This window comes from Taeniopygia guttata, chromosome 8, assembly GCF_048771995.1.
Source record: "Taeniopygia guttata chromosome 8, bTaeGut7.mat, whole genome shotgun sequence".
Classification (NCBI taxonomy): Eukaryota; Metazoa; Chordata; class Aves; order Passeriformes; family Estrildidae; genus Taeniopygia; species Taeniopygia guttata.
In genome coordinates, this window is record NC_133033.1 from 11612842 (window position 1) to 11625701 (window position 12860).

General features: G+C 37.5%; 1 protein-coding gene across 1 annotated transcript in view; it reads left to right on the top strand.

Moving 5' to 3' along the window:
* AK5 (adenylate kinase 5) overlaps nucleotides 1-12860 on the top strand; it is an 83705-nt gene that overhangs the window by 51691 nt on the left and 19154 nt on the right. The window contains exons 9-10 of the mRNA XM_030279536.4: nucleotides 7728-7770; nucleotides 8923-8967. Of these exons, the coding sequence (XP_030135396.2) occupies nucleotides 7728-7770; nucleotides 8923-8967 (88 nt within the window). The remainder of the gene's footprint in view (nucleotides 1-7727; nucleotides 7771-8922; nucleotides 8968-12860) is intronic.

Sequence of the window (12860 nt, forward strand, 5' to 3'; positions counted from 1 at the left end):
TAAGGATATCTGCAAAAAGGCAAAATGAATAAGCATCCAAAGACATGAAAGAGCTGGAAAGGCAGGCCTAACTACAGAGAAAAGATGTTTAATAGAAATGTACTGAAGTCAGTGAACAATCTGTTCAGTTCATGTTGCCATGGAAACTATCCTATTAAATGCTTAAAAAAAAAAAGCAGTTATAGAAACAAAGTACTACAGTTTGCCTTACAAAATGTTTCCTGAATAAGCTCAAACCATGTGTATTTTGGTGCTTCAAAACAATTTTGTAAACGCAAAGAATTTTTTTTCTCTTTCAAAATCACCATTGTACACTGTAATAAAGGCATGAGTTGGAAAGTCTCCTGCTTTATTTTTCCCCATGCAAACCATGGCAGAATGGGCAAAAAAACCCGAAGAGTCAACCTGCACTTTTTTCTGTGAAATGCCAAAAGCAGTTGTTTGCTTCTTCTTTCACAGATGTTATTTGGACTTACTTTCTGGTGATACTTATATTAGGGGAGACTAAACTGCAAAGGTTAGTTGAATTCTTTGCATTCAAACTCTTTCCTAATTTTGAACCCAAAGTTTCTCCCTGCAGCTCTGGTGGACAGTACAGGGCATAAGGATTCAGTTAAAATGATGGTGTGCTCAAGTTACTGGAGATTTAAACAGCAGTGACAAAATTATTCTTCAATTTATGTTGCATTTATGCCTCACTGAATAATTCTGCAGTAAATTATGAAGTGCTTCCCTGTGGCTTGTGGAAGTGTCTGTAGTAAAAGCATTACAATTTACAGTACCTCACCATCATTGCTGTAGGCAGCAGCACCTTCTTTCCTCACACCAGTTTGCCCTTCCCCTGGCAAAGTGAGGCTTTATGCCTTCATGAACAAAATATAACTTCACTGCTAAATTTATGAGTTCTACCTTTACAGTACAGAGAACTTGCATAATCCTTGGGGAATATCAGGTATCCCACACAGGTGATGCAAATAGGATCCACAGCAGAACTTTCCCTCTTCTACCAAAAGTTGATAGAGAAATGTGAAGGTGTATTTTAAGCCTGCTCTGCCTCCTAGATTTAGTGGTCTTACTTGGGGCTGTGGATTGGTTCTGTTCACATAGCCCAGCATCCCCAAAGACAGCTACTAAAACCCTTTCTTGAAAACATTTGTAGTAACAATTCCTATTTCTTAAAATAATGCAGAATGAAGTGCCTTTTTATTACTTTTATACATCTTGATCACTGTTAAAGTACATCCTATATATTTTTACGTACACATATAAAACTGCAGTAATTGCAAAGATGCTGTTTTACTCTATGGGATAAAAAACTGCTCTTAAAATCACTTATTTGTATTGTATCAAAGCAGAAAAGGAGTTTATCTTGGTACACTGTAAAATAAAAAAAAATCCCCTATGTATTTTCAGAAAGCCATATGTTTCCTATTTTTTTTTTTTATTCCTTATGGATCCCAGGATTGTGCAGGCAGTGTTAGTCATTTTGGGCTTAAATACCAGTCATAAAGAGTGAAAAGTGGCCTAGTTTTAGAACTCCTTCACAGCAGTGCATCTCAAATCAGTGGACTATTTCTTCAGATACTCAATTCCTTCTTAACACAGAAGTCTTTTAGAAATACTGCAGAAGTTGAAATATATAAAACTCCCTAATAATAAACCTTGAATATGCTTGTCAAATGTTAAGCAGAGAAGGTCTTTGAGAGGCAAAATTTGAGTACAAGTGTCAATTTTTATCTGAATAGCAGCAAATCATAGGATCGGAGGTCACACACTGAGTTTGGAGGGTTTTTTGCAACACTCTATTCTTGTCCTTCTCCATGCTAAGATCTTTTTTTGAAAACTGAGTTGAGACTGGCCTGCAGAAATGCCTTTCTTATCTAAAGATTAAAAAACAAAAAATAACCGACAGAACGTACATACATTAAAAAACTCGAAACCAAACCATTAACAACCAAACCCCAAATGGCTGAATTTCACCTCTCAGAAGGCAGATGTCAGGGCAGAGAAGTTCTGCATATAGTGCTGAGGTGTCTGATGTGAGGGATCCATTCTTTAGGATTGTTGTCAGTTGTCTAAAATAGGAGTTGAGCAGCACCAAGTTTGCAGTTCAAGCACACAGGGAGGTCTCCTGCTTCACTTCTCTGCTGCAGTGGCTTGATGTAAAAAAAAAAAAAAAAAAAAAAAAAAAAAAAAATATTGTCCCTGGGAGAATTTGTACCAAACAGCATAAATGCTCTTCATAGAGAAGAGTAATTTAAGGAGTGATGGTGATTTACAGAAAACAAGAATACCAAAGGAAAACGAGCAATAATTTCCAGAAAGAATTTTGTAGGTACTGGAAGCTTTCTAAAAATACAGATCTAACTGAAAACTGACTGAATACTATATGTCATAGAACTATTTTAAAGCCAGTGATAGAAACTATGTATAGATAATATAGTTCCTAAATGTCTCTAATGTCTTTAAAATATATTTAAAAATCAAGCTCAATTTCTTCTTCAAGTTATATATAATGGTGACCCCTCTAGTTCAGCCTTTTAAATCAAATTAATATTAAAATTGCAAATGAGGTGTTTGGTTTACCAGAACACTCTTACAGTGCTCTGATGATGCAAACTGCTGCTACCCTCCTGGGAGGTGTATTCTGGGTGCACACCTTGATGCCTTTAAGAGGTAATTTCTTTGAAATTTTTTCCAGTGTCTGGAAATCAATACAAAACTCAATAGATTTTGCTTTCAGTTTCATGCTTAGTAATCATATGCATTTTTGTCATTATAAACATGTACAGAAGTTAACAAAAACCAACTCCCCCCAAACTATAGCACATAGATTGTGGCTTTTTCCTCTCTAAACTACCTACAGATATTCTTCTTGATGTTCTTGAAGAACACGAATGCAAAATCTGAAAAAAAAACCAACCAAATTTAAAAGCTAGGTAATTTGATCTTGGTTTGGGACTGTTAAAAATGGGTTAAACTCTAACTAATAGGTATAATTTTTTATTATTATTATTGTATTTAGAACTGATAATAAGTTTTGTTTTAAAAGAATAATCACAGAATGGGGAAGGTGGCAAGAGGGACTGCAGTGGGTCATCTGGTCCAGCCTCCCTGCTCAAGGAGGGTCATCCCACAGCCCTTGAATATCTCCTGTGAGGGAGACTCCCGAACCTCACTGGGCAATCTGTGCCAGTGCTTGGTCACCTGCACAGTCAGGTTCTTCCTGTTGTTCAGGTGGACCTTCAGTGAATCCATTTCTGCCTGTTGCCTCTTGTCCCCGTGCCCAGCACCACTGAGCAGAGCCTGGTCCATCCTCCAACACCTCCCTTCAGGTACTGACTGATACTCATTAGGTCCCTTCTCAGTCTTCTCTTCTCGAGGCTGACCATGCCCAGCTCCCTCTGCCTGTCCTCACTAGAGATAATGGCACAGAGTTTTGTCTTTGCTAGAAACCCAGAATTAAACGGGAATCACAGTGTTCTCATCTGTCAGAATTTTGTAGATGCAATTATGAACACTGATGTTTTTGCAGTTGTATGCATTCTGAACAAACAAAAATCACCTTGAAAAACATTAGCTCTGTACCCTCATCTTAATTTCTTTAGTCCTTTTTAACACAAATAACTCCACTCTGCTGAGCAGTATGAGGTATATAAGAAAATTTGTCTTTCTATGGAAAAAAACACCCCTTGAAGTGTGAGGGTATTCCTCCTGTGTCTTACCTTATTTATTAATTCTGGAGCAGAGGAGGTCAGAGCACAGCCACTTCTGCTTTCCACAGGCATACTTTAACACAGCTTGCAGAAAGCAGCTCAGGCTCAAAAATTGATTTGAAGTATAAATCAAATTTAATGGTATGGCTCATAAAATCTATTCCCAGGGAGCACTGCCCTTGCATAAAACCAGCAAAGAAATATGTAATTTTTATTTGTTTAAATAATTTGTGTCTGAAACAGTCCTTGGAATATTTACATTCTCAAATTCAAGCTTGAAAATTGAGCATAATTCTAAGCAGCATTCATGCTGTATTTTAAATTCAGTCTCATTCTACTGCCTCTTTTCTCCTTTATCTGTGATTATTTACCATCTTTGGGGAATTTGGAGGAGATACTCTGGTTATATCTGTTAGAAATCTGAATAAAATGTATCAGGCACTTTTCACCACTCTTTTCTAGAAGCTTTCAAACAACAATGAGGTGATAAGGGAGAACTCTTTTCCATGTTAAAAACAAACAAACAAACAAAACCCCAACTAAAGCATGCAAGGACTGGAGCAGAGGTTATGAATGGGTAACAGGAAAGTTTTCTCATTTCTTCAGGTAACTGACATTCACAACAGCTGTCACTAAGTCCTAATGAAGAAAATGTCCCTTCATTAGACTGAAAAATTAAATCTATTTTATCGATATGCCTTAAGACTACTGGTTCATTAGCAGCAAAATTGAAACTTCTGAAGAATTCTGTATTGTGCCATTATTATTTGCTGAGACTGTCATAGTTTGTTAGCACAGAAATAAGGTGGGTTGGAACTAGATGATCTTCCAGCCCACATCATTCTGTGATTCTGTGGACTTACCTGACAACCCAGCAATGACAGTAACTGAAAAGTCATTAACCAATGAAGTATCTACTACCAGTCAGATATTTACTAATTACAACATAAGTGACAAGTAAAATGGCAGTCAAAAGCCTGTGTTTTCCAACTCCAAAGACAAATGTCAAATAAGTGATTCTTTACAGGTAGCAAAGTTCTCTATTTAGCAATTACTTTAATGTACTGTTGATATTGTTTAAGTAGTTTCACAGACAGCTGTGTTGCACTGATGGGTATGTTTCCAGATAATATTTGGAGATATAACTTGACTGCAAAGGCATTGAACTTACAAACTACCCATCTTTCTTTGGAACTCATTACAAGATGTTATCTTCCTCACTTTGTTTTCAAGTATATGGAAACAGCTATACTGAGAGTACAGAGACTGCTGCTAAATCACTGAATTGCTGATGGCAGTGTGGTGTCAAATACCATTTGCTCTCTAACTGGAGGGACTTTGCCTGATGTGATCACTTGCTAAATCCCGCAGTTATTTTCCAAAGCACTCTGGTAAGGAGGCAGAGCAGTGTGTTCAGCCTGACACAGGTCAAGCTATTCACAGTTTAGAGACCTACTTGCTAGAAAGACTCCATCAGAAATGAGTATTGCAAATGCAAATACCGCGGGACTGCATTAAACAGGGTGCCAGACTGTCACTCTTTGCAAGGGATCTCAAACCAAGCAGCACATCTAACTCTTCACGCAGATCAGCACAAAAACCGGTTGGAGGCAGTTTCTGCAATCATAGGGGAGAACAAGACCAAAACTTGAAAGAAGTAATGTTGCTTTCAATTCTTTAATTTGATTGTAAGCTTGGAATTCTGATCCTGATTTTCAAAGGAATTTTACTCTAAACTTAGTGCCTAAAAGGATTTTGATCTGTAAACTTTCAAAGGCATTATAAGAAGCAGAATCTAAAATTAAGCCTTTTGTATGCAATACATGCTTTGCGGGGTCAATTATTTTATTGTATTATTACATCCAAAAATAACGGACATAGAGTTAATATTGTCACTTGAAATGTAGGAAAGAGAATAATCTTTCATTTGAAAATGACGGCTTTCTTTTTCTAAGATGGCAGTTCTTCTGCTTCAGTGTAATGGGCTGAGAATTACCGTAAATCAAACAATGAAAATAATTTGTGTAACCTATGTAATAGTACTTCAGCCTAATGAAGAGTACTTCAGTGATGATGTAGGAAAAACCTGCAAGGGTAGTGCATGAGCCCTGCAAATTACAGTGGGCAGCAGTTTACCCATTCCAATCACCTTGCAGTTCATGTCACTTCATCTACTCCTGCAGCTCTACACATTTAAAGGTGGCTATTTCTGAGAGCTGTGCTGCCAGAAGCTATGGCTTGAGAGCCATATGCTACTGAGATGACTCACATAACATGTTTCATGCTGATGTTAGGCACTGATGATGTAATACTGTCACATGAGGATGTGTTATTGTCAGTGCTATTATTGATATTTTACAGACCAGGCTAAAGCATTGTTGGTGTGAGGATATTGACGCCTCATAACCTAGACTATGTCCAGCATGTATATAATTCTCACTTACCAGAACAATAAAGAATTCCCATTCTGACAGTCTTGCTGGCCAGTATTTGTAATTTCTCATTGATTGTAATATACAGTAAGTGACAAAATAATTTTAAGTGGCTAAATCTCAGGAGAAAAAACATGCTACATCTCCCATTTCCCTGGTGTAGCCCCTCCTTGTAGTTCAGCCTTTTTAACAACCTGTAGCATGTGTTACATTCAGAAGGTAAACATATTTGAGATCCAAGAGCAATACCATCTTTATGTTATAGCTCACTTTTAGAAGTTTCTCCAATATTGCTTTCTCACTATTAACAGCTGATCATACCATAGTGACTTCAGGAGAAATTCAGGATGCACACTGGTTGTTTATATATCATGTGGGAGTTGTGCATTTGGACATAGAAGAGCCATTCCACACAAAACCAGTATTACAGCAGAGAATGGCCTGGGCTGGGAGGCACCTTAAAGATAATTTTGCTCCAAACCCCCAGCAGGCAGGGGTATCTTCCACTAGACCAGGTGGCCTTGAACATTCATCCAGTCTGGCCTTGAACACTTCCAGGGATGGGTCATCTATAACATCTCTGGGAAACATGTTCCAGGGCCTCTATCCTCACAACGAAGAATTTCTTCCCAAGATCTAATCTAAATCTACTGTCTTTCAGATTAAAGCCATTCCCCCTTGTCACTCTATGTCCTTGGAAACAGTCCCTCTCCAGCTCTCTTGCAGGCCCCTTTCAGGTCCTGGGAGGCTGCTGTAAGTCTCTGCAGAGACCTCTCCAGGCTGAACAGCCCCAACTCTCTCAGCCTGTCTTCCTAGGAGAGGTTTTCAGCACTGAGCATCTCTGTGGGCTCCTCTGGGCTCACTCCAGCAGGTCCTGTCCTTGTGCTGGGTCCCAGAGCTGGGTGGGGCTCCAGGTGGGGTCTCACAGGGCAGGAGAGAGGTGGGATCTGTTCTCTCAGCCTGCTGCCCACCCTGCCTTTGGTGCAGCCAGGACACAGTTGGCTTTCGGGGCTGCAAATGCCCATTGATGGGTCATGTGGAGCTTCTCATCCACCAGTGACTCCAGGTTCTTTTTCCCAGGACTGCACTGGATCCATCCTCCACCCAGCCCGTTACTGTGCTTGGGGCTGCCCTGACACAGGAGCAGTGCCTTGTGCTTGGCCCTGACCTTTGTTAGGGTCATATGGCCCCAATTCTCAAGCATGTCCAGGTCCCTCTGGATGGCATCCCTTCCCTCGAGCACAGCTTGGTGTCACTGGCAAACTTGCTGAGGGTGCACTTGGTCCCACTGTCCATGTCACCAACAAAGATGTTAAACAACACCAGTCCTCGTTTCCAGCCCTGAGGAACTCCACTCGTTATATGGGATAGTGAATCATCTCAAGATATCCTGGGTCCTCTGTGCTTGTGTTCTAGCAACTGCAACAGCACTAACAGCATTTCTGTGACACTGTAAACCATATCTCAACATAGATTCAAACTGAGAGATACATATTAAGATATACAGATAAGCAGATATAAGAAGAAATGCAAACTATGTAGAATATCCATTTCAATTTGTCAATTGCTTGATTAACAGGAGGAGGATCAGTCAAGTTTTTCTGGTTATGAGAGCACAGGAGGTGAGTTTCTTTTTCAGTGTCAATTGCCATTTAATTTTGAAATCTTTGATTTCCCGTTATTTAAATAGTTACTTAGAAAGTAAAGTGAATTCAGGTGATTTATATTGTGAACTTTATGCCTCAAGGGATTTTTATAATGTGAATTCTTTTGAATGAAATTTAAAGTTTGTAAAGACATTTCTATACTCTTTTGGCCATTGGATCCAAAATTAATAGAAAATTATTATTATTTTCAGCATCAAATTTCATAGGTGTTTTCAGAAATTGGCAGTTATGAAAGTCTCCTTGGAAAGCACAAGGTGCTAAGAGTCTAAGAAGAATGAAAGGATAAGGCAAAACTTTTAATGGCTAATAATTTTTTTGTAATAAGAGATCTACACACCACAAAATAAACCCCAAAATTGTATGAGGTGTCTCGTATGTGATTGACAAAATCAGATATGTGTCTTGTAAATGATTAACTCAAAGATGTAATAAAATTTCAGCAGGCTCACATGGTGCAAGATCACCTTCTGTACTGGTATAATCAGTGCAATGACTGGCTCTCAGTCCAGAAGGAATTGCTTTTTCAAAAGATACACTTTCAGTTAAAGACAAAGCTGTAATACATACAGTAGTTTTGGTGAGTGTATTGCCTGGATTTCAGCTAAGATGGCTATTATTTTGCTGAATTTGAGTCTCAGAGGAATTTAGAACTACATTTCAGAAAGTATAAAATATAAATGGGAGGTGGACAAGATTCTATAGCAATTATAATGTAATAATATGTGCAGTAGAAACTGCAGGTGATTTATATTGTGAACTTTATGCCTCAATTCTAAGGAGGAATTACATCATGTTATTACATCAAAATGAATCTGCTTCTCTCTTTTCTCCTTTCTTTTTTTGAAGAACTGATGTGTGTTGCAAGGTCTATTTTCAGGTAAAATGTCTTTATCATATCTGCAGTGACAACTACGAAATGGAGAGATTAATAGGCTTACAGAAAATACCTGCTTTTGGAATGGAGAAAGTATATCTATTTTTTATAGCAGAAAGTAAATCTGTGAAAATCAGATCCCCTTACATGAATGTTACACAATTTAGTGTGGTAAGTAGCTGGCATTAAAATTAGTAGCTCTTGCCACTAAAGAATTTTTATTTTCATTTTAGATTTTTCAGAAGATCTAAGGAAATCAAACATCATTTTTGTTGTCGGTAAGTAGGATTCCTATTTTAACTGCTACATTTGAATATTCCCATGTTATTTAGCTTTGATTATGTTATTTATTTATTTAGCAAAATAGATTGGCTGAGAATATTTAATCTATGATGTGGTTTAGTCTTTTGAAAAAGAGTTAGGTTTTAATAACATGTAATTAACTTGGGTCTAACCATACTATCAATAGTTGTGTAAAGCTCAGAGCAGGCAGCTCCTTTGATTGTAAACATGTTCAAAATAACCTTAGTTCTTTTGCAGTTATAGTTGAGCTGTGTGACCTCCCACACCAAAGCTGCTTCACCAGCACTAATTAAAATTTTACTAAATTGGACTGTAACTCAGAAGTTTAAGATTTGTCTGAAAAATATCAGGTGTCTTCGCTTCCTTATTTGTGAGACAACTTCTGTTAAATACAGGTTTCAATTCTGCATATGTTCAGCATTGTGGTAAAAGCCAACAGGCTGCTCACCAGGCATGATCCTTAGCACTGAAGCTCTGCAGGTTCAGGGTTTAGTTTATATTGCTTTTGGAAATCCAGAGTTAAAAACACCATGTTAATGCCCTTTATCACATGAGTGATATAACAGTGAGTGATATAATATATAATATAATTAGCATAAACTTGGAGCAGTCTTTTAAAACAAATTATAACCAGAAGATTGATCTTAAAGTTTGGTACTAATTACTTAGAAAGAATAATTGCTTTTGTATTGAGCAGTTTTTAGAACTGCTTTACAATCCAGAGAAGGAACACGCATTTCCAGGGATCTAAGGATAGATACCAGAACATGGGGAATTTTACATAAAACTAAATTAATTTGTGCATTGTTTTTCCTGGGGAAAAAAAAAAAAAAAAAGCAAACTTCCAAAATTAATAATGAGTGAATGGAAGTTTCAACTTGCCCAGAAACTGTAGGGTCTCCATGCTTACAGCTGTTCAAATCCCACCCTGACAGAGCTGAGATCAACCTGCTGTAGCTACTCCCAGTGTAATACAATTTTTTGACTAAATGATTCCAAGAAGTTCCTTGCAACCTAAAAGAGTCTATTAAAAGAGTGTTCTCATGTTGCAAGTTTATCTCATGCTCTCTTATGCCAAATACAAGTTGACACAATTTATTGCAACTCAATTTTTATGTGTTTGAAAAAGTAAAATGAGGTTACTGAAGAGTTCACTGGAGACTTTTCTTAAGGGAAGGGTGCATAAAACCTAATTTCTAGTCTTTAAGCAAACTGTAATCTATGCTTACTGAAGTACAGCTTCCTTCTGTTCACTACAGTGAAAAATTTTAATTCTCTGTCTTGCATATCTCATTAAAAAAATCATTTGGGTTTGTACAAACAGATTTGTAAGAAAAAAGAGAACACACTCAAGGAATTTTGCCTCGAAATTGTCCATGGGAAATGATATTTTTCATTTGCCTCTGGGAATCTTTTTATTTTACAAGGAGTGATGTTAAATTTTCACTTATAATTTTTATAGGACATCTAGTAGACATCTTGCAGCCTAAAATTGAAATCACACCTTTTTCCTAGTTATTCCTGCTCTGCTTTTCTAGTAAATGCTTTCTGGGACCAGAGGTAAATTGTGCCTTAATCAAAACACAGTTTTCTTTGTTTAAAAGGTTATTATGAAAAGTTTTACTAAGTCCCAAACATGGGTTGATTTTCAAAAAATTATCTAGAATGATTCATCCTTTTCCCCAAAATACCTCCATCTCCACCCCCCATCCTTGCACCCCTGAAAAAGTTTCTTAAAGTCTTACGAGAAGAGTGAGAGATTTTCTGTGGGTTTGTGGGGTTTCTTCAACAAAATGAGATCCCCACAGTTGCTCATTTGTCTGCAAAATCTTGACTGTATTCCCTTTAGGTAGTGAAAGTAAATGGCATTCCCAGAGATTTCTTGCAGCAGGGAGGTTGGAGTGGCCACAAGCTCTTTTGCCCTGTGTCCTTTTCAGGCAGGTAAATCTGCAGGGATCACCTGCTGATCCACAAGCACTCCAGCTTTAGCTTTGTACACACTGCCCACATGGACACATCTGTGCAGGCAGGAAATGGCAGCCAAGAGCTGAAATCTGATCATTGTGAATGGTACAAGAGTGAAAGAAAAAGATGAAGAAATTTCACAGGAGCAGAACAAAACTGTTGGGGATGGGGAGAAGTGAAAAAAGGCCCAAATGTCAGTGGGTAAAGTGCTCTGCTGCAGTGGGCAGTGCTGGAGATGTTCAGCCCATGATACCTTGTCTAGAGAGGGAGCAGAGAAGTTGGGTTAGAGCAGGCTGCTGTGGGATAGTGGAATGGGAAATACTGTCTTGGGCTCAGGTGTCATTGAGGATGTTGACTCATTTCATAGGTGTGTATTATTTCATGAGAAAATAAAATGCTCATAAAGGTGTTTTAAAGCTAGAATTTTAAAGATGTACATTTGAAGAAGTTTACAAATGAATCAAAATGAATGCACCATCTGCCATACCTGACAAACAGAGATACTGTTTATGACAAAGGGAAAGAAACAGGCAGTTCCCTCTCCCACTAATTACCCTTGAAAGTTTTCCAAAAAGGGAAAGAAAAATAAATAATCTAATTAGCAAAACTTTACATTAGAGCTAATGTAGGCATTAACTGGAATAACAGTCAAGTTGGAGTAATTAAGCAACAATGTCAGTGTTCTATCCATATTGTAAAGCAGAGAAAGAATACCAGCAAGTAAAAAATATAGGAGACAACAGCAGCTAACAAAAGAGGAAAAACAAAGATAAATTTGGCCAGCAAAATAAAATTCAAGGAAAAAATATAAAGAGGCACAAAGATAAAATTGGGTGATGCTCTAATAAATTTTCCAAATGTAAGTAATTATTGCCAGTCATTAAAAGACAAACAAAAAACCTATGTCATCAATTTTAGCCACAATGAATGATCTTCTAATTTTTAACTACTGCAATATTCCATATTGCATCCACAGAACTGTCATACATAACACAGTTTCTGGGAGCATTTTCCTCCCTGGCCTCTGCAGGAGCTTCAGAAAACATTTGGCTTCAGCTAAGGCTGAAAGTAAAACTGAAGGTTTCAGAAATCTTTCTGCACTTTAGATCAGAAGCAAACTCCCTGCTGACTTGTAAATGAGGTGTTTAAAGCTTAGCTATTGTAACCGCTTTCCTCTACAGAATCCTTGTTATATTCTTGCTGATGATATAAAGCTGGTAATTACTTAAGCTCAATGTAAGAAAGACCAGATTTTTAGCTGACACTGAAGATATTCTCACCATTTACACCTAGAAATAGAGGTTATAAGCTGCAGACAGGAGCTTCTTGCACACACACCACAATTCCATAGTATATATATCACAAAACTCAAACTCTTTATTTGTCCCAAGTATGTCAGAGCTTGAATGACATAACCTAATTCAATTTATCATGAATTTAGGCTTGCTTTGAGTATAAAGTTTAATCAGATGAGGTTCCCTCCAATGTAAATTATGCTACAATACCTGTATTGCAGCTCCTTCTGCAATCAGAATGCACAAAATGAGCAGTACTGATAGTTAAACCCCCAGTCAGTCCAAGCTAACTGTGAATGCTGTGCAAGGCTGATTTCCCTGACATCCCATGAAATAAATGAAATAAAGGTCACATTTTCTTTAGGAAGGATGAAAACTCAGTGATGTCCCAGGATATTGCATCACTCTGCAAATATGCACAACGCGTTTTTTTCTAATGAAAATAATTTCTCAGAAAAAAGAAATACAAAGAAAGTGGTCTTTTTTGTTGTTGTTGTTGTTGTTAAATAATAGTACAATTCCTGTATGGTTTCACTTAGACTAAAATAAATTGTGAACAGCAGATGAGGTGCTATTGAGAAGCCTTCAAAAGGCTTATTTTTACTTGT